Raw genomic sequence first — 23,170 nt, 5'->3', positions numbered from 1 at the left:
TGCTTCAGATCCAGTTATACAAAACTTTTGTTTAGCTATTTAGGATACTACTCTCTAAAAGATGTCACATGCTTTCTGCATCTAATCAATCTAGTAAAGATGATTTAAGCATTTTAAATGACTTGAGATCATAATTATTAATGTCCTTTCTTTTACTCAAATGCAATAGAGGCATCAAGTCCCATTGAGCATGTGAGAGTTTTTTTACACATTCATTAAATTATCCAGTGTTCCAAGTCTTTTTTTTTTTTTTTTAAGATTTTCATGTGTTTTTAAATTTTGGCTTTTATCTTCTTGCTTTGGCATTGTATTAACTATAACATCTTCCTTTATATAGGATGCTTGCTTGTCTCTCCATTTCTAATTTTCTGTAAACCAAATAAAAAAGGTATTAGAATTGTATAAAATTGAGCAAATAGAATGAGAAAGAGCCCCTGACACTTACAGTGATGCATAGATGTCTTAGTGAGCTTTATTTAGTACTGTATTTTGACCTCAAAAGATGGTGAGCTTACTTATAGGTTCTTTAGATGACTAGCTAAATTCTTATTAGGTGAGGTATTCTAGGATAATAATTATTTTGTTAGGGCCATCTGGCTGGCTCAGTCAATAGAGCATGTGACTCTTGATCTCAGGGTTGTGAGCTTGAACCCCATGCTAAGGTATGGAGCCTACTTAAAAAAATATTTAAAAAATTATTACTTTGTCAATGGTTATGTGTACAGTTAATAAAAATAAACAGATATTTGAAAAACAAAAATAGTGAATTCTAGTTCTGTTCTCTTTTCTAAGTAATTCTGATTCTACTAATTACTTATTTATCTAGTCTTTTAGATTTTACATGTGCTTTTTAATGAGTTCTTTAAAAATATTTTAAAACTATTCTTTTTTAAAATTTTTATTTATTTATTTTGAGAGAGTGAGAGAGAGTGCGCACAAGCAGTGGAGGGGCAGAGAGAGAGGGGAGAGTGAGAATCTGAAGCAGGATCCACGCTCAGTGTGGAGCCGAACTCAGCTCGATTTCACGACCATGAGATCACAACCTGAGCCAATATCAAGAGCAGGACGCTCAACCAACTGAACCATCCAGGCACCCCTTTTAAAAAATATTCTTTTTTTTTTTTTAAATACAATGTATATAGAAAGAGTGTGCCTATAGGTAAGAAGTCTTTATTAAATCGATCACATTTCATCCAACAAAAAAGCAGACAGGGACATGCCCACATAGGCTCTGGTCCATCAGTGTTTTTCTGAAAGACCTAGGATGTTTACATTCTTAGGAAGGAAAGAAGAGCAGAGAATACCATTCCATATTTGTACTTGTTGGTTTTTTAGCATAATGGTGGCTGCTTAATAACAGCTCAAGAGCAGTTCTATTGCAGCATCGTTTCTGCCTGTGAAATCACATTGGTATGCAGATTCTTAAGTATGCAGCCCCATGGATTAGGGCCCTCATTCCTGTCAAAGACAGTTATTTACTCCGGGAATCTTTCCAAGGTTGCTACCAGGAATGCTTTTTACTTTTATGGTGACTTGGTCCCTAAGGATAAAGACAATTATCCAAAAGGAAAACTTTTTGCTCAGTATCCGTACATATATTAGTGACCACAGCAGTAAAGTTCATAGTCTTCAAATGAAAACTCAACATGAGAACAGACTATTGAGCTTGAGTTGAGGTGCTGAGTATAGAATAACTGAAAAATCCTAGTGTCTGTTTGCATTTGCACCCATGACCTGATTTGAATATACAGTTTAAGATTTATTTTTACTATTTAGACAAACATTTTGTAAATTGAATCCCTTTTTCAATTCTTTATGCACTTATCAATGTTTTAATGGAGAAAAGCCTTATTTCCTTTCAGGAATCAACTATTATCCTTTTAGAACATTTGTCTAAAATAACTGTGCATGTTGATAACCATCTCACTTTTTTCCTTACAAATTCTTCACAGAGTTCTTATTTCTCTTGTATTGATTTCCTAGTATGTACTCTATAATGGCTTTTCTGAGCTTCGTGCATTGTCCTCAAGTTTGAATCTCCTCTGCCCTTCCTCCTTTATTCTTAGCAGATGGTGACCTCATACAATTTATCCAGTGTACATTTCTTCATTGTCTCTCCTGTCTTGAAATACAAGTCTCTGCATCCATAGTTTCTTCATCTTACCTGTATTTGAGTAGCTTCCCCTTCTTTCTTACTTTCTGTGTTTGCCCTTGATTCTATCATTCTGTATCAGTTCAGAGTTTATTTGCAAAAAGTAGAAACCTCTATTTATTTTAGTCAGAAATGAATTTAATAAGTACTTACAGACTTGTTGAAAGATCTGGAAAGTCAGGCTTTAGGCAGGGCCTCTAGGAATGACTTCAAACAACACTGCAGAACTGGCTACCCAAGGGATTGGCAACATTTGCCACAATATGGAAGCAAGAGAGTCAGGAGCCATTGGTCCTGGCACTGGGTCTAAGGTTACACATCTTAGTGGTGATCTGGGATTATGATCTGATGGAAGCTGCCAGCAAAACTGCTGTATCCAGAGTAAAATCATCTCCCAGATCTGCACCAGCAAAATGGATACCTCACAATCTAATGTCTCTCCCTGTTTAACTCAATCCCTAATACAAGTTTCTTGCAGCTACATTTGCTGTGTTAGGACTATATCACACGCTGAGCACTCGCTGAAGGAGAGTCTGGGAAATGCTCTTATCTACTCAGCCTCTGTAACATACAAGGCACACTCAAACGAGCTTGGGACACAAGTTGAGCAATCCATCCGACTCTGCCATGGTCTTCTCCACTGACTTTTGATTTACCCAGTTATTAGTTATATTGCTTATTTACCATATGCTAGGTATTTTCTCAAGTCTTTTTTTCCACTTTACTATTTGAATTTTTTGCAGTAGGTTCCAGGATGTTGTTTGCTTCCCACAAGAAAGATTTTCCTTGGGTTATTATTGCTTTTATTCCTTGTATTCTGGTCCTTGTTTTCTTTTGCCTTGTCATCCTGAAACTATATTGCTATTTGCTATTGATTTCCAGAAATATTGTACCACTGTAAACATGAGTTCCCAACAACTTGTGAACTCATCTTTGGTACTAGGAAACTCGCCATCAAAGACTGAGTTTGGAGTTCGGAATCTTGAGAGCAAGCCCTGTAAAAGTAAGATTATTCCCTTACTTCTAAAACTTAATTAACCACCATCATTGCTCTTGCTGTGGCTCCCAGTGACCATTCTGACCATTTCTCTGGTGAGTTGAAGAATACAGATCCACCTAGGGCTTCAGTGTGAGAGCCAGCTGGGGTGAGGGAATGCTTATTAAGTCTTATCTCAGAGATAAGGGAAAGTTTTTTAAAGCCCTGGGAAACTGAGGAAAGGCTGGAGCTTCAGAAAGAGCTGTTAGATCATAGACTACTTTCCAATTGCCATCAAAAAGTTTTAATTTCTAATACTTTCCTTATCTGAGATCATCTCTCTCATCCACTTCTGATTATCTCAAGGTCCCTAAGACTTCATGTTATGGATTGAGAATAGCCCACATAGGAGAGTTTAGATTTAGGCTAATTTCCTCTTTCCTTTTCATAAAATTTAATAGATGTAGTAGTGGAATCTAAGGAAGAGATTGTCTTGGTTCCTACCACGTACTCTGACATCTTCCAAGAGGACTTGTCAATGAGTTATACATGAAAATCAGCCCAGGAGATAAGATTTAGTTTCACTGACAACAAGCTGACACAACTGGCATGCCATGTACACAAGACAAAATGGTTTAACCACAAGATTCTTTGAGAATTCAAATCTGATACCCGTTTTCTAGTCAGTTCTGGAAGACTTGGAAATGAAGGTGAAGACAGAGAATAGAAAAAGAAGCTTTTTGCATTTTTCCAGGGAATTGTTTCTTCCTAAAACCAAATTAGCATACCTGAAACTCTTCTCAGATTTATTCTGTGAAATGAAAATAACACTGTTGAATTTCCCAGAGAAGCTCTAACTTTCCATTTTCACTTGGTGGTAATAAAATAAGTCTTGCCTGGGATGGATCAAGAAGCAGTAAGCAAAGAATACAGTATTTGGTAAATATTTACATTACCAACATCTCTTAGTTCTGTGGTCTGATTAAATTGAGAGGCACTTATAGGGACTACAGTATTTTAAGGATAGAAACTCCTTATCAGTATGTGTATTAGATGTGGAAAGAGGTCTCTGAGGGAATGTTCTCAAGAAAAAGGCATTACATCACACGCTCATATAGGTATGTTGTGTCAAATCACAGTTTGCAAAAGATAATTATACTCAAGTTTGAATTTTTAACATACTGGGTCAAAATATTGATTATTTTCCAGTCATTAAAGAATACCTTATATATAAATGTTACAATATAAGAAGAAGAAGGAAAACCAAATGAAACAAAACCTGTCTTTCCCAGTTAATGGGCTGACAGGGCAAATATTTGTTACCTCTGCCTTATCTCTTCCATTTCCTCCATGACTTTCCTTAACTGCCTATACTAATTCTTGTTATACTTCTCCTCCCTCCCTTTACTCTGATTCATGGTAGAGAATTCAGACTATTGACTACAGAGGCAACGTGCATAGTGGTTAAAAACACATGCTCTGAAGTCAGATTCCCTGGGTTCAATTTCTGATTCTCACTCTGTGATTTTAGGCAAAGTACCTAATTTTCTGTTTTCTTATCTGTAAAATGAAAGTGAGGGAAGCCTGTTTGAACATACACAAATGGAATTATGTTTATACTTCTCACTGAGGTTTTGTAGGGATAAGTGGTTGAGCATGCATAGGGCTTAGCATAGTAAGTGCTCAATGAAAACAAGCCACTAGTATTTAAATAACTGTATTGTTGTTTCAAGCAATAAGTAGCCTTGTTTTCTTCCACCTTTCAGCTATGAAATGTGTACATACTGAGGAAAAGACAGATACAACCTTTATCTTTAGATTAAGATGAGTTAATGCCAAATATATGCATAAAAACTGAAAATAAATCCAGATGTTTTCAAACATCTGGCAAACTACCAACATTCTATAGCTTTTCTTCGTACTTGGCACGTTCCTTTCAAGTGTGTGTATGTGCTGGAAGCCGAGTCATTTTTATCCATTAGCCCTTTCTTGGGCACCTCTAGGAGTTGTATATGCATCATGGAACTTAATACATATTATTTCTAATCCCTTTTAGCCATCTAAAGAAGTAATATTTATTAGCTCTATTTTACAGTTTAGGAAACTAAAGCTCAAAGTGTAATATAACTTATCTAAGTTCAGTCAGATCGTCATTATTGGAGCTACATGATTGAAATCCGTCTTCCTTCAGAGTTGGTATTCTCTCCCACTTTGACATGTATTTTATGAATCTATGACTAATGGCCTTAGAAGAAGACTGGTTGATAAATTCACTGAGATTCAGCATCATCAATGCTAATGATCTGTATATCCAAATTTATCACTGACAGCATATTTCATTTTCACAAATAGGACTATTTTCAGGAGTTAGAATTTTTACTCACATACATAATAATACTCAACTATATACATTTTAACAGTATATAATTATACACAATGTAAGGTAAGGATCTTTTGTACACTAATAAGTGTTTATCCATCATATGAACAGAACCTATGAACAGAACCATTTTGGTAAAGTTGCTGACTGCAAAGGATATGTCTGGGCATAATAGACACTGTCACACAATCTTTGTTTTGCTAGTCCATTTAAAAATGGAGAAAGAGTAGTCCTACAGAGAAACCTTTGTGGCAAGGGAAGTATCATCATACTTAACATGGTCCTTGAGGAAAATATTTCTTGCTGTTCAGACAAATGTAAAAGGTCAGTGAAACACAATCACAGCAGTTGATTATGAATGTTGACCTCAGAATGCATGCTCTGAAGGAATGCTAACTACTCCTACCATAATGCTTTTGCTTATTTGGATACCATTAAAAGCTCCACTTGACAGGCATAATGATGAACTGTACTTTTCCTGTCAAGCAACACATGTTTGGATGATAGACAGCTCTCTTAACTTGGGGATTTATTTATCTTCCAAGGACAATTTTTCAACTTGCTCTGCAAACCCATAGAATTGCTTAAAACTCACACAACTTATTACTGACAAAGGGAAACCCCCTGTCCTCACACATAAGATTGGGCCTTGAAGGGTACAATGATACATCTGTTTTATAAATATAAAACCTCTTTGGTCCTCCATAAGCTGAATTTTCTGTGTTCTAGTACTTCTGACTCAATTGACTGAATGGGTTTATACTTCAAAAAATGCCTTGTTATCCGCCTAATCTTATTTTATAAAAAAATAAATAAATAAATTTAAATGATTGAAATGTGAACTAATAACTCTAACTGTAACTTAAGTGTTCATTATTGGGTATTGTTTTATCCCTGACTTATAAACAACTCTCTTGTGATTCTTTATTTTAATTATTTCATGCAAGACAAAACAAAACAAATATATTTGGCAGTTAAATAGATATTTTTCAAAACTGGGTGCATATTCTTTTTCTCATTTCTTTTGTTGCTTCCTTATAGCCTTGTAAATATTGAATTCATTTAATTTTTTGCAATAAACTAGTGTGTTCTTCCAAAAAATAAGAATGAGATAGATTTGTTAGAAAAGGGAAAGCCACTTTAGATTATAATTTATAATGATCAGTGGATAGATCATCCCAGAACAAAACTAACTGAATCAGTTCAAACTTCAATAGTGTCATAGTTTTGGAACTTAAAGGTATTCTTTTACTTTCAAGAGTACCACTTAAAATTTAAATGGACCAGGAGAGGGGCACCTGGGTGGCTAAGTTAGTTAAGCATCTGATTTCAGCTCAGGTCATGATCTTGTAGCCCATGAGTTTGGTCCCCATGAGTATCATCTCACGGTCCATGATTTTGGTCTGTGCTGACAGCTCAGAGCCTGGAGTCTGCTTCAGATTCTGTGTCTCCCTCTCTCTCTCTCTGCCCCTCCCCCACTCTCATTTTTTCTCTCTCTCTCTCTCTCTCTTTCTCTCTCAAAGTACTAAGCATTAAACATTTTTTTTTTAAATAAATGGACCAGGAGATATAAACTTAAGCCTATGTTAGTCAACATATTGATTATAATTAAAACCTTAGCAAGAATCAGTGGGCAACTGTTGTAGGTAAGTTGATATATGTTTCATGCCTAAAATGAACCTGGCTATGAAAATATTCTTCAAGAAGCATTGCTTACCAGACTGAGCTGTCTGGGCTTAGAATCTTGATTTTAATAAAAAGGGATCATCTTGGTAGAAAACATCTACAGTAGTATCTGAAAGTGTTCTTAAGTTTGAAATTGTATGACATGCTACATGGTTCATTGAAAACTATTAAACTCACATTATAAAACGAAACCTAAACACATTAGTATCACTTAGGGTCCCAGCAGGAAATAGCTGGCATGCTCAAAGGAGTAATTAAAAATAATATAATGCAGGGACTAAAGGCAGGTTTAAGTGAACCAACAGATGATACTGAAGCACTGGGAGATAAAAAGCAGAAGCTACTATTACCTTTAGGCCTGAAGATACAAGAAGATGGAATGTGTTATTGCAACATAAGAGTTAAGGCATCGTAGAGGAGCTATGACTCTCTAGATGGAGGAACAGAGCCATTGCCAAACTGTGACCCAGCAGGTTCAGCAGGGAGAACATCTACCTGACCTCTCATTCCTCTGCTCTTTGATGTCTTAACTGGGGCTTCCTGTTGACCAAATCCAACCAGGGGCACACAGAGGAGCTCAGCCTGTGCTGTCTCTAGAGGCCAGTGCCCGGAGGGTGGAGAGTGGAGAGGGTGGAGAATGAACCTGGAAAGGCAAAGGGAGAATAATCAGCATAACATTTTACCATTATCATAATTCTACAGGATATAAACCTCCAATTATTCCTCACTAAGGAGCTGGTGGAAGCTCTCAGTCATTATTCTTGTCCTCTGAATTTCTCCTTTCGAGGTTCTGAAAGTTCTCTTTTAGGTTTTTTTTCAATTTTTGTTCCATGTCATTCTGTGCAAGAACATGATGCAATCTTTATAGCAGGGATGTTTTTATTATTTGCAATATAATCTTTTTTTTTCTTTCCTCTTTGCTAAACTTTGCTTAGTATCAAGACTTGCATAGTTGATTTCAATAAAGGATTTTTCTCTTTGACATTATTTTTAATATCCTGGCTGCCTAAGTTCCCCATTATGCTGGGATGGCTTTCATTAGTTCATTTAGCTGTACAGTGCTCTCCTTAAACTGTCCTGCCCTGTATCTCCTTCTTAAAGTCAGTGTTCCATCCACGTCAGCAATGGGAAAGGTTTTAAAAATTTTTTTTAATGTGAGAAGTCACTTTCTGACTAGCGTCAGACTTCACAATGTGACATAATTATTTTTAATGTAAACTCAATTCTTTTAATACGTCTGCCCTCACTTTTCTCTGTTCTTTTTTTTATTCCAGTTCCTTTGTCATAGATTTACTTCCCTTTTCCATTTATTTACAATGCTATGAATTAAATGTTGACTTGATGGTACATAGTGCATTGTGTGTGTGAGAGGGGTAAGAAGTGTGTAAAGTGGTCTTATAGGTCGAAAGGTGGATTAAAAACCAGAGTTAATGTTATAGTTTGCAGATCTATTTACCTCTCCTGAACAAAAGTTTCTCAGAGAGGGTGGCAGTGTTTTTACACGTTATGTGATTCTAACTATTGCTTTCCTTTTCAGATCCGAAGCCAGAGCAAAGCCTCTGGGTCTGGACTCTGTGAGGGGGATGAAGTGGTTTCTATCAATGGCAACCCTTGTGCAGACCTTACCTACCCCCAGGTCATCAAGCTCATGGAGAGCATAACAGACTCTCTCCAAATGCTCGTCAAAAGGTACAAAAGAGTTGTTGGAATATATGTTTTCTCTTGAAGTTAGATAGGACTGACTACAGCTTTTACTACCTATATAATTTGTCATTTATGGGGAAATTGGGGTTGCTCTGTAGAAAGTCAGTTTAGTTAAACAGAAGAACCACCATGTTTGAAAAATGGCAATTCTAATCAACTTAATTTTCTGGTTAATTGAGAATTAACTTGAAAATCTTTGTTTTATGAACTTTGTTGAAAATCTTAGGTATTTTAGACTAGCTGTTTAGAAAGCTCAGTATGTTGAACGTAATTTAATACTTCTGGGTCAAGATTTTGTGGTGGGTCAGGATCACTAAATTATAATTCCAGATTCACAGATGAATTAAAAATGTTTAACTTAACTATAGAGAACAAACTGATGGACACCATCAGACGGGAGGGGGGTGGGAGGTTGAAGGAGAAAGGGGACAGGGATTAGGGAGTGCACTTGTCATGAAGAACACTGGATAATGTATGGAAGTGTTGAATTACTATATTGTACACCTGAAACTGATAATAACACTGTATGTTCATTATACTGGAATTAAAATTTTAAAAATAGCAGCAATAAATTCCATTAAAAAGTGTTTAAGTGTTAAATCGTTATATTGTACAATAATTTTTTATAGAAAGAGAATGCCTAGGAGAAGGAAAAGAACAACAAAAACCCTAAAAGCAGCTAGATTTCTGCTTGTCAGGACCTCCAGTAAAAGCATTTGGGATTTGGGTATGGATAAAAGCAGATGGTTAGAATAAAGGTTTTGGGACTATTAATGGAAATCACCTGTTACTCTGGTCTCTCCAAATATCACCCTTCCCACCTAACGGCCTAAAAATGCACTAGTAAACTTTAAACACTAAAAAAAAAAAAAAAAAAAAAAAAAAAAAAAAAAAAAGAGAATACAACAAGGGCAATCACAAAAAAAGAAAAAAAAAAAACTACAGCATGAGCATTTTTGCAGTGTGCAAATCACAGTACTGTGTGCAAATTCAGACTGACTTTGCAAGTGAGGTTCTGACCATTACATTGTAATGAATCCGGAGAGGAAAGTTCTGGCTTCTTGGAGAGAGCCTTCAGGAAGAAGATGTCAGAGGACATCTCACATAGAATTTAAAGCTCTCCAGGTTTTGTCTTAACTCTGCAGAAACACTACATGCAGCATTACCCCTCTGATAATCATTCACTATTGATTCCATTTCTATATACACATGAACTCAGCAAGGCCATAATCTTGTGAAAATAAAAGAAATATAGCATTATTCTTGGAATCTCCCATCTAAATATTTAGCCATCAAGCCCAATGTTCAAGCCCAATATTTAGGATCCTACTTAATTATAAAGCTACCATTTGCTTTTATAAGGAAACTAATGGGAAGCTTGCCAAGTGCAGACACTGTTAGCCATACTCATGCATAAATATGTGAGGTATCAAAGACGTCCATCTTTGTAAAAGTTTAATCATATCCCAAATAGGGGGAAAACCTTTATCTAATTTATTCCCTTTTTAGTGTCCTTACTCTGTCAATGAGGCCAATTTCTTTGGAACATATTTGTGGTCTGGGACATTCCCTGCTAGTTCTTGTTTTGATTACAGTGGCTATCACTGGGAAAATCCTTGGTGATTTAGAGCCGAGCCTCTGGTACGTATTTGCTTTCAGAAATAAATGAACTAGTTCTCTGCTACTTTTAATAATTGGAAATATGATTATTATTATTTTCTCTTAAGAATTTTGACTTTTACAAAATAAATCATTGATGAGATTCGAATGGAATCTCAAATTAAAATCAGCCCAAAGGCAATCATCACCATCATTGTCACCACCACCACCACAACCATTCTGGATAGCTGAACATTGTACCTGTGTAGGCTGAATGGAAATGAAATCTCTAACCTCTGTTGCTTTTATGATCTTTACTCTTGTACATCCATTTTACTTCTGCTACCAGTAAATATTAACATTTATCTAAACCATTGGCCTGTATTACAGTCTATAAGCCTGGAATAAATTCAAATGACTCTCTTCTCAGCTTCCTAATTGATCGCTAACATAATTCAAAGTGATTTAATCTACTTCCATCTGAGGCCTTCCTAAATTAAAACTCTCTGACCTTGTGGTACCATCAAATTTAGTTGCATGGAGTGTATTCATCATTTCCTATATAAGAAAGATCTAATTTGCTATCACCATGTTTTTAAAATGCTGTATTATAATTTTTTTTTAATTACTGGGAAACTTTACAGATTACTTCCTTAGAGAAAACTTCATTTCACTTGATTGTTGGTTTTTCATTTTTTTGTTCAGTTTTGTTTTACTAAATGCAGTCAAAAGCAAGGTTAGGAGCAATTGTTTTGAACATTAGAAATTCTATCAGATAGATTCTAAGATATATTCCTTTGGGTAGCCCCTTGAGTAGGGGTTCACTCCCTTCAAGTGATGACTTGGCATTAATCAGGGTGCATTTTGAAGGAAGACGAAAGGGGCAGAGATAGACACTGCTGTTTTTTGCTTTTTTTTTTTTTTTGAACTTACAAATGTGAGACATGAAGGCATCACCTACAGCTATTCTGTAAATGATGCTTCTCTTCTAAAAGCCGTTAGAATTTTGAGTTTTAGCAAGAAGTCATTTGACTCTTAAACTGGCATTGCTTCTTGCAAACCTAGGTTTGCAAAACCAACTGAGAATGGTTAAGGTCAGAATCAAATCATTGTGGTGAGCAGCTCTGGACTTCTTAGGTGAGAGATAAAGAACAGTTTGATTTCAGAGATCCTACAAGGAAATGCTCCAAGACACAGGTTCAAACAGGAGAAGGGGAGACATCTCCGATTATAAATACTCCATGACTCAATGATTCATTGCAGCATGGAAAGGATTTCTTTTTACACAAGAGTACTGGGCTGGGGTCCACTTATTACAAAACACATGCTCACTGGAGTTTGAAAAACAGCTACTATTTCATTCCTTTCAGGAAAGCACAGCCTCTAAAAGGATTACTTGAATTATGTGTATATTAATATTGTTCTGAAGCTGCTGAATATGTTTATGTGACATAGTGTTCAGACCTAAACTTAGTCAGTAAGACATTGAAATGCTTTGTCATATTAGAACAAACATGGTTATTTGAAAACACACAAATAGTTACAGATAAAGGACATCCATGAAGCTATAACCTGTGCTTTTAAAAAAATAAAAGCTGAATTTAGGATGGATTTAGGTTCCATAATCTTTTGTAAGCATTTTGGCTTTGCTTTAAAGAAAAGTTTATTTGGAAGATCCTTAAGTAATAAGATAAACATGTTGCCAACTTCTGCTTTCAAATATGTTGCAGTTGACATTTAGGAGGAAATATTTTGACGGTATCATGTATCATAAAAGTGTTGGGAAGTTCTTTGGCAGGTGTAACACACTCCAGTTTAACCATCTGGACTGATTTTTCTGTGTGCAGACCATCCAGTGGAGTAAATGAGACTTCCATTTCTGAAACTGAAAACAAAAACCCTGAGCATCCCACCCATGAGCGGTGCGTGGAAAGTACCACTCTGCAGATTCGACCAGCCACAAAGAACCAGCACAGAGAGTTCTATGTTGCCTCGATCAAGAGTGGAGTTCCTCTAACTGAGGACCAAGGGAGTGGTCCTGGTTTTTCTGAGAACATAAAAGAAGAAACAGGCCTGAGCTACCATGTGGCTCCCTACATGCCCGACTCCCAAAGAGGACGCTTAGCAGAGGAAGTTATCTTAAGGGAGAAGGCAGAAGCTGGGCAGCCAGGCCCTGTGGTTGAGTTACAACTGTCCCTTTCACAAGAGAGACACAAGGGCACAAATGTCCCCGTGGTGGCTCTCCTGGGAGCTGAAAAATCTAAGTCTCCTGACCCAGATCCTTATTTACAACACGACAGGATTGTCCACATAAATTCGGTCCCCACGAATGAGAAAGGGGAGCCTTCTCTGAGGTCCAGCAAGATAATCCAGATCTCCAGTGGCAAAGAGTTAAAAGTGATCCAGGGAAATGAAGCAGGAGACAAGGGGCTACCCCGAGTGGAAGTGATACTCGACTGCTTGGACAGGCAGAAGACGGAAGGGTGCAGGCTTCAGGCAGGAAAGGGGTGTGTGGATTCTCCAGTGGAAGGAGGGCAGTCAGAAGCACCTCCTTCTCTGGTATCCTTTGCAGTCTCATCAGAAGGCACAGAGCAGGGAGAAGATCCACGCTTGGAAAGGGATCACAGCAGACCTCACAAGCACAGAGCGCGTCACGCACGTAAGTCCTTCTCTGGGGCCACTGCTGGGCTATCGGAAGGGGCTTGGGAGCTTAAAGCTTTTTGCTGCTGCTTCCCTTGCATGGATTTTTTTTTTTTTTAAGATTTTTCTCACGTCTCCTTGTGATTTGAAAAAATTATTAATGCACAGAATAACAAATGTGAAACTGTGGAGAATACCAATTTCTGAAATGGAGGCACTAAGTGTGAAGTTAGTAGTAGATTTAAATGCTATTTAATGCAGTTTCTTTTATCCCCAAAGGCACAGGAGCTGCTAAAGAAAATAATATTGTTAAATGTGTCCCTTTGATTTGTCTCAGAATGTTGTAATATTTCAGGTAAAATGTCACAGGGGAGTATTTGAAGTCATTGTGGACTCTGAGTTTAAATGTCAAAAACCGTGGGGTCTGCTTCTGAGAGATGTCTTTAAAATGCAGGCTCCACCACTGATATTAAAAGCAGATCCTCATTTTGAAAAAAATCATTGTGCAGCTTGATGATGCTTGCAGAAGTGAGTTTGATGGACAAGGACATGTGGAGTACTGAGCAGTTACGTGAGCCTCTCCGTTTTGTAGGTCTCCATTCGACTGCACAGCATTTCATCTACCTTCTAGACACAGAAGTCATTCTCCAGGGCCATGTGGAGGCATTTAAATGCCCCCAAACACAGAATATATTTAAATTCAAGGCTGTTGACAGTGTTTTGTTTTACCCAGGGGAGTGATCACCAGAAGGAGAATGAGGATAAGAATGGCAGTTAGGTTTTATGATTTTTATTATTTTCTTTTCTCTCCCTCTCTTTTTTAAACAAATTTTGGAATTCCATTTGAGGAGGTAAAGGCTGACCGGCAAAGGCACTTGAATGTATGAGTGACACACAATGGTAATGAACTCAGTTATTCAAAGTAGCATACGAAATCTCCTAACCTATCGTTATTCCTTTCAAAGCATATTTTTAGCATAACCATTTGTAGCTTTATTGGCAAGTGCTGTTAATCGTCCTTGTACTTGAAGCATCTGTATGCATCTTCACGTTGGTAGCCTATCAGACAAGTGTATTAAGGCAGCATTCACATACTTTACATGTTGACAGTGAAGTTTTAGCAACAACCGTGCAACTGTGACTGTCAATTCAGTAGTAAGTTGTGTAACACTACTCAGAAAGAGGAATTACATTTAGGAATGATCACACTTTCTACTACTTTCTCCAAATAAAATTTGATTGCCAGGGAATATCTGTAACTTTGTCATAAAACTGTTCACTCTGATTCTATTCTATTTTTAAAAAATGAATCACTGAGTCTTATATTTTCCAGTGACAAAAAAAAGCTAATTTTTAATCATAAAATATTCAACAGGTTTTCCTGAAATTTCCATGTAACTATTTTAAAGAATTCAGAACTTACTTGTGAATCATGCTCCTTATCATTATATACATGATGACAATTAACTGATGCTATAAGTTAATTTTCCACCAATTTATTTTTGTAACCATAATGATAAAATTAAAAATTTGTATATAAATGTTTGTTACTTTAAAACCATCAAACTCTCATTTTAAATGATTTAATTCCCGCATCAGCTTTTCCCCGCAGTTAAGGGTCACCAGTCACATAGTTTTTAAATTTCCCCAAGATTTACACTTATTCTTGTTGCCACTAAAGTAGTGTTGGATTTCCAAAATAGCAATAATTTTTCAAACAAATTTATCTAGACAGCTTTTTAGCTTAAATTTCTTAGATGTATTCACAATGATCCAGTGTTCTGAATTATTAGCAATTATTGATTCAATGCCTTCAATTATTATTCATTCTGTTTTTTGAACTTATATTAATCCAGCTTTCATGAATACAAAGACTCTGGGGGAGATGTCAAAGTTAAAAAAAAAAAAAAGAAGAAGAAGAAGAAGAAAACTTAAATATTTAAATTCATTACATTAAAACACTTAGGTAAATAAAAGTTTCTTGCCTCCCCACCCCTGTTTTAAAAATGCTTGAAACCAGTTTTATACTGACATTTTATTTTTTAAATATGGAAGTACAAGGTATGTCTTAACTTGTTTTACAGAAAATATTATGTCCTTAAATTATTTCCTTTTTAGTTTGGATTACATCCTCTTAACTGACATTTAGTAGCCAGCGTTTATCGTCCAAGTATAAAGATCCATATGCTATGTATATTCTAGTCAGTATACGTAAAGATGTATTTATATGAGCAAGTGAAACAGACCATTGTGTAGTTACATATATCATCGCATGTCATCATAAAAGTATACATTTTGAAATAAATAAGAGAGAGAAATTAGTTAGATTGTTTCAGAACTCAGTGGCTAATTGTCAGCATGTTTTTTTCATATTCACTTTTCCCCAGGAGAGTTGACTTCTGGGTTGCTCTGAGGGCTTCTTGGAATTCACCAACTCACTATAATTTTTGTACATTCCCTAGGGCTCAGGAGAAGTGAAAGCCTATCAGAAAAGCAGGTGAAAGAAGCAAAATCTAAATGCAAAAGCATTGCCCTCCTTCTAACCGACGCCCCCAACCCCAACTCCAAGGGGGTGTTGATGTTTAAGAAGCGTCGTAGGCGGGCCAAGAAATACACCCTAGTCAGCTACGGCACCGGTGAGCTTGAGCGAGAGGCAGACGAGGAGGAAGAAGGAGACAAAGAAGACAACTGTGAAGTAGCATTTCTGGGCACGAGTGAATCAGAGGTGGATGAAGAGTTATTGTCTGACATTGACGACAGTGCACAAGTTGTGAACTTTGACTGGGATTCTGGACTAGTGGACATCGAGAAGAAACTGAACAGAGGGGACAAGATGGAGATGCTGCCAGACACCACGGGCAAGGGTGCCCTCATGTTTGCCAAGAGGAGGGAGCGAATGGATCAAATCACAGCCCAAAGAGAGGAGGAGAGGATGGGAGGAGTGCCAGGCAGAGAGCCAGATGCTGCCCAGACAGACAGCCTGAGAACCATGGCTTCTTACCAGAGGAAGGAAGAAGAGTCTGTGAAAGTGCAGAGCTCAGTGAGCAGAAGCTACATCGAGGTGAGCCATGGTCTTGGCCATGGGCCCCAACAGAATGGCTTCAGTGGGGTGTCCGAAACGGCAGAGGCCCAGAGGACGGTCCCTATGAACAGAACAGCCAAACCCTTCCCGGGGTCTGTGAGCCAGCCTGCAGCCCCCTTCTCCCCAACCCGGAATATGACGAGTCCCCTCGCGGACTTCCCTGCGCCTCCACCTTATTCTGCGGTCACACCTCCACCTGAGGGCTTCCCCAGAGCAGTGTCGAGTCCCCCAGCTGGCCCAGCGCAGCCTCCTCCGTGGCCCCAGCCTGCCCCGTGGTCCCAGCCAGCCTTTTACGATTCATCTGAGCGGATAGCTTCCCGGGATGAAAGGATCGCTGTGCCTGCAAAAAGAACCGGAATATTGCAGGAGGCCAAAAGGAGGAGCACGACAAAACCCATGTTCACTTTTAAAGAGCCCAAGGTGAACCCGAATCCCGAACTCTTGTCACTTCTTCAAAATTCAGAAGGCAAAAAGGGAGCTGGAGCTGGAGGCGATTCCGGACCCGAAGAAGACTACCTCAGTTTAGGAGCAGAGGCTTGTAATTTCATGCAGAGCTCCTCTGCCAAACAAAAGACTCCGCCTCCTGTCGCTCCGAAACCTGCAGTCAAGTCCTCGTCCTCCCAACCAGTAACTCCAGTTTCTCCGGTCTGGTCCCCAGGAATGGCTCCAAGCCAACCTCCTGCCTTCCCCACGTCCAACCCATCGCAGGGCACCGTTGTCTCCTCCATCAAAATAGCCCAGCCTTCCTACGCTCCTGCCCGGCCCGCGAGTGCTCTGACCCTGGCTGGTCCCTTCAAAGGACCACAGGCAGCAGTGGCCAGTCCAAACTACACACCGAAGCCAACGGCTCCCGCACCGACAGTAAACGCCGCTCGTGCTGGTGCAGTGGGACCATCCAATGAGCTTCCGGGAATGAGCGGGAAAGGAGCCCAGCTCTTTGCTAAAAGGCAGTCGAGGATGGAGAAGTACGTGGTGGATTCAGACACCGTGCAGGCCCATGCGGCTCGCGCCCAGTCTCCCACTCCCTCTCTACCGGCCGGATGGAAGTACTCCTCCAATGTCCGAGCACCTCCTCCTGTGGCGTACAATCCTATCCACTCCCCCTCCTACCCTCTGGCCGCTGTCAAGTCTCAGTCATCAGCCCCACAGGCCTCCAAGACAAGCAAGAAAAAGGGCAAAAAACCCCTCAATGCTTTGGACGTCATGAAGCACCAACCATACCAGCTAAATGCATCCTTGTTTACTTTCCAACCTCCAGATGCAAAGGATGGCCTCCTCCAAAAGTCATCCATCAAGGTCAATTCGATGCCAGCCATGAAGCAAGCTCTTCCCCCCCGGCCAGTGAATGCTGGCTCGCCCACTAATGCGCAGGCCTCATCTGTGTACTCGGTCCCAGCATATAGCTCTCAGCATCCCTTCTTTGCAGAGGCCACCTCGCCCGTCAGTGCGTCGCCAGTGCCCGTGGGCGTTCCCACCTCTCCAAAGCAAGAATCAGCCTCTACATCTTATTTTGTGGCACCAAGGCCGAAGTTCTCAGCCAAGAAAAGTGGTGTCACAGTTCAGGTGTGGAAACCATCTATTGCGGAAGAGTGATCTTGTAGCCGAAGCTGAGTGTCCACTTTGCTTGAAACAAATTGTTTGCAGTGTTACTTGAGTCCCCGAGAATGCCTAGCAAGTCCTCAACTTACTTAATTTCAGATGTCACTTCCCAATCTGGGTCCAAGGAGCATAATATTTTTAATGAGTCAAAAATCTAACTCAGATTGACTTAAAACATATTTATCTTCTTTGCACACTTAAAAAATATGGGAGCACCCCAAAATAGACATGTGCCATTATATTAAGTAAGCAGGATACTTAGGATTTATGCTTTAGTCACGAGAAAGACAGTGATCAGTGTTATCAAACCTTGCACACAGCCTTTATGTAGTGTAACAGCTGTGCTCCTGTGGTGAAAAGGTTCAGGTGTAGTGAAAATATAACATGTATTGGCTGAGATTTCCTTTTTAAGTAGTGCTTTATCTCTATTACTAGTGTTAAGGGATAAGAAATTTACTGAGGACAGGGATCAGCTCTGGTCTGTCAACCTCAGCCACCTGTTTGATATTGCAGAGAAGGTACTTCTGGGGGTTGTTGAAATGTATATAGTTTAGTAAGAAGAGTAAGAAAGAGGGTGTCAGTAATTACTGAGCACTTATTTTGTATTAGGTTCTTTGCCGGATGTTTTACCTGTATTAACTCGTTTCAGAAGACTTCTTTAAGGTAAATGAGATAGGGCAAGAGGGATAATTATCCTTAGAGACGGATTTCTATTTTCTCTTCCCAGTTTACTTAAGAAACTGAGTATGTATATATCTCCAATTGCCCATGAAAGTGTAAGTTTGTTTTCCTCAGCTGAGGCAAGTGGTAGGGTACAGTATAAAAGAATAATGTATAAAAGGGTGAACAGGCTGCAGATAAAGGTACACATGACTCTTATTTTTCCCTTGGGAAAGCACATCACTGAGGCATGAAAGGTTACTGACTACAGGGGCTGATTGTGAAGCACGAGGAACCCCCTATGTGTGGAGGCCGTAGGGTGAGAACACACAATGATTAATTTCTGAGTGACCTCACAGATTGTTTTTCCTTGTGTTTGTTTTGCTTTCTGACTACTGCTTCTCCCACTGTTCCTTGCAATTCTATTCTCGCACCTTCACTTTGTTATTTATATTTGATGGACCAGGAGGATTCAGGCAAGGTTACCTTGTAAATTGGATTGGTCACAGACCATGCCGTCATCCAGCTGGCTATGAAGTTAATAATGTTACTGACAGTAAACCTGAAGACTTTTCTCATGTCTATTTTAAGTCCAAGTCTGACCAACCATGGAAAATATTCAACATGAATTAATGTAGAGAACCATAAAGCATTTTTGACAGCTTCAAGGAAAACCATCTACTCAATACAGGAGATCTGTTTAGAGACTTCGTATAACAAACAACTTGCCTGGTTTGAGGGTACATGGTACCAATTTAATCCTCTGAAAATATCTGTATTCCTGTTCTTTTACTGCTGTCACTGTCAATCTGCTATATTTTTCACTATCCTATTAAAATATTACTTTCTTCTTTATCTGTTTAATGTACATGTTTTAAAAAATAATCTTCCCTGATGAGCTATTCTGACCTAAGTCACTTCTCTGCTATGTCTCTTCTATTGTTCCCAAAACATCCGAATTTCTTTTTGTGAGCATATTCATTTCTCTGTACGTTGTAAAACTGCAAGCTGCCCATTGTAAAACTCTAAGAACACACAAAAAAGAATTAAGTCAGCAACAGGGCAATGGGGCTGTTTCTTCTGCTTTTTTTTTCTGGGAAATCTTCCATTGCCTTTGGGGGCAGTTTACCTAGAGGTTTCAACCACAGGATGTAGCTTGGTCTCTCATTTGCCTTTTTGGGAAATCAATTAGGAAGATTAGTACAGGGTAAAGGAAAAAGCAATCTATCCATTATATAACACTATTGTTTAGTATTACTTGTTCCCTGCAAAGGAAGTCTGTTAAATGCTGTGCATTTTGCATTCTTTTCTAATAGAACAACAACAAAAAAGGCTTCTTGAGGTGAAGCAGGAAAGATCGTTTTTATAACTTTGCATTCTTGACATAGCATTTAAAGAATGGCATGAAGTAGAGGAAAGATAATGCAACACAAGGTAGTTAATTTGAGATCACCAGTTCAAATATGGCCTAGGATGGTAATGACCCACAAGTATTCCCAGTTGTCCAGGGGTTTGTGGTATGTAGGAATGAGAAGTGTTTTCAGTCCATTTCCTGTAGGACAGGTGGCAATCTTAGCAGAGCCACTATTTGGAGTTGATGACTAAACACACCACTAGCATGACTGGGAGTGTCATAGGGTTCCCAAAAGGCTTCTCAGAAACATGCCAAGCATGCAGTCAAACATCCACAACTTTGGGAATTGGAAACATAGGTCTCATCTTGAATCAGATGGTCCTACATTATGGAGGAGGGGTGGGAATCCTCCCAGACTGTATCTGCAGAGTGTGACCACACAATGAGATGGGGGCAGTGGGAGGGAAAGGGACCAAGCCAGCTCCCTGGAGTAAGAAGGATTCCCTTTGCCACTTGTCCTCAATCAGAGAGCCTCCTGGGAACTTGCATGCCCAATAAGCTGTATGCACCACCTTTCAGGTTGCAGTTATGGGAATGATGTCAGTGTGGCAGGTGGGAGGCTTAGAACTCATGACCTCAGCTTCCCTCCCATTGGGAACCCTTTGTATGATCTGGGTGTTGTTGGCTCTGTTGTGGTAGCAGATGTTTGACCGCTTGGTCGTGAGGTATGAGGAGGCAGGTTTTGTTTAGGTTTTAGCACCTTGCCTTTTCCTCTGTCCTTTGTTAGCTTAACTTCCAAGCAGAGTGCTTGTGAAGTCAAGTTTTCTTTGTCACCACGATAGCAATGATCATTTCCTGAGTGTCTGTGTTATGTTAGGTGCCTTATGTACCTTATCCCAAAGAACCCACTGCGAAGTTTACAGGCACCGGAATATAAAATAAAATATAGTCACAGTCACTGACTTACTGCAGGACCTTATGCAATTTTTTAGCATGAGTTTCCCCTTAATAATGTCTCAAAGCTCTCTTCCTGACTGTTGTGCGATGAGTCTGCATGGCACTAGGTACTCCAGGAAGAAAGGTGTATGTAAATCTAAATATGGCAGATTCCTGTCTTATAGGGGGTAGACTGAGTCACAGAACTGGTAAGATTGGGGATCTGAGCATTGCCACTTCAGTCTTAAAACATTTCCAATTTTATTTCTCATATTTCAAGAATAAACACATTCTGTTGTGAGAGAGGAAGAATCACACTGTTTTCCACATTTTGACTATTCATTGATAGTAGAAAGCATAAGTTTTTAGGCATATGTGTCATGAGTCACATTTGGATTGTCATTCTGGAGCATGTAAAACTTTGTATTTCAAAATATATCTAGCATGACTGTTGATGATAACATGTATCTCATTTAATCTTCATAAGAACCAATTCATTTAATTATAGGAAAACTGATCCGAGTCACAAATAGTTCTTTCAAGCAAGCTGGGGTCAAAATTCTTTTAGGTAGTGCTGACCCCTTTCAAGAAATGGGCTTCTTCATGGGCAGCTGAGTGTTATCACAAAGCCTAAATTCTAGCCTGGCAGCAAGAGTCACATCTGAGATGTCAAAAACAAATGATCCACATTTAAAGGGTGTGGCCTAGCAAATGTGGGACCATTGTCCTATTTACAGCCACTAGGTTAAAGAACTTTGAAGGTCGTTTGGCTGCTGACAGGCGTATCAAACACTAGGACTCCATGGCACTTTCACAGGGAGGCCTCTTAAGAGCCCAGAAGACACATGGCTGTTACTGAGTGTGGATTTAATCTTTCAGACAAAAGCCCTTGCTGTGTATCATTTTATCCAGTCATAGAGTTGAGAAGCCACAAGCACCCGTATTCTAAGGGTGAGTTCCTGAAACCCACTGCTGTTTATGAGTCACAGCCGGCCTGGCAGGAAGGGTATTTGAAGTCATGGTTATCAAAAAGAAGTGATTGTTTTCTGAAAAGCTAAATGCTTAAAATGCTTCCAAAGGGAGGCAGTGGGTTGTGTGCTCATTCCCTCCTAAAATCAGAGTTGTTGAGTTTGTTTTAAAAATTGCTAAAAGTTCATGAGAAAAATATGTAAATTCTAAGAACCAACATTATATTCTCTGACACACTGACCCTCACTGGTCTCATGTCCCCTTATCACTGGACTCTGGGGGACACAAAGACTCATGTAACACTTCAGTGCTGCTGAATTCGTCAACAAGTATTCTGGGAAAAAGCAGAATTGAATTCTTCTCTAGACTTCCCACCAGGGTTGGCTAAAGGCCATAAAGCAAACTAGCAAATTCCCACAGGACCCAAACACCAGGCAAAATCACTAAAAGAGGCCAGCCTCCGTTTCTTCCTCTATGGTTAAAAAAAAAAAAAAAAAAAAAAAAAAAAGTACAAAAATTTTAGGCTATTCTATGGAGTAACAAGCCAATAAAAACCAGCCTTCAGGAGGAGCCCCCAAATCAAACCTATCCTTTGCTTGATGTTATCAGGTACAGCCAATTTCTTAACTTTTTAAAAATTAATATGTTTCTATGGTATATGTATGTCTACACTAAATTACCATTTGGCATTTGGAAATCACAGAGCTACCTACTCAGAGGCAATTGAATGAAAAAAATTTAATTTGAAAATATCAAATCCTGTGAGACATTTCTCAGACTCTTGATTTTATATGAGATTTTCTGGTTAATGAAGTATATCTCAAGTATAAAGAAAGTTAGGCTTATACAGGGCCTATAGTTTAAATATTTTTTTGTTATTGATACATAGAATTTCTTTTACCCCTGTTACATCATCCTTGATATGTTTATCTAAATTATGTGTGCTTTGTGACTGGTGAAATATACATTCAGGGTCCCTAATAAAAATAGTCATAAGGACATACTTTCCAGCCTATCTTCATTCCTCAATAAGTGTAATAATAGTCAGAAGCATAATAACATTCATATGTGCCATGGAGGAATCTTGCTTTCACAGCCTCTATTTCTTGAGCTCCTCATTAACTATGAATGATTTATTCATGGAAAAACAAAACAAAAAGCAAAGGATTGACACTAGCTCAAAGTTGAAAAGAAATGCATAATCTAGGAATATAAACGGAGACAATTTTTCTTCTTGGGAATAAATATCAAAAAGGAAAGTATTGGATTGGGTATAGACCCTGCCATCATCCAGCTGGCTATGACATTTTATTTTATTTTATTTACTTATTTTTATTTTTATTTTTTTATTTATTTTTTTTCAACGTTTATTTATTTTTGGGACAGAGAGAGACAGAGCATGAACGGGCGAGGGGCAGAGAGAGAGGGAGACA

At 38.7% G+C, this 23,170-nt stretch overlaps 1 protein-coding gene across 2 annotated transcripts in view; it reads left to right on the top strand.

Annotated features, from left to right (window-relative positions):
• Positions 1–23,170, top strand: part of SYNPO2 (synaptopodin 2) — a 175,027-nt gene that overhangs the window by 127,759 nt on the left and 24,098 nt on the right. The window contains exons 2-4 of one of the 2 annotated variants that reach the window (XM_025921457.2): positions 8,732–8,883; positions 12,345–13,156; positions 15,600–17,782. In XM_025921457.2, the coding sequence (XP_025777242.1) occupies positions 8,732–8,883; positions 12,345–13,156; positions 15,600–17,782 (3,147 nt within the window). Of the gene's footprint in view, positions 1–8,731; positions 8,884–12,344; positions 13,157–15,599; positions 22,741–23,170 lie in introns of those variants that run through there. The other variant, XM_086704311.1, reaches the window with a different exon arrangement.

Source organism: Puma concolor, chromosome B1 (assembly GCF_028749965.1).
Source record: "Puma concolor isolate L17-30 chromosome B1, mPumCon1.1.hap2, whole genome shotgun sequence".
In the NCBI taxonomy this organism is placed as follows: domain Eukaryota; kingdom Metazoa; phylum Chordata; class Mammalia; order Carnivora; family Felidae; genus Puma; species Puma concolor.
Note: the sequence above shows the minus strand (reverse complement) of the source record. Positions and strands in the feature narration are given on the sequence as shown.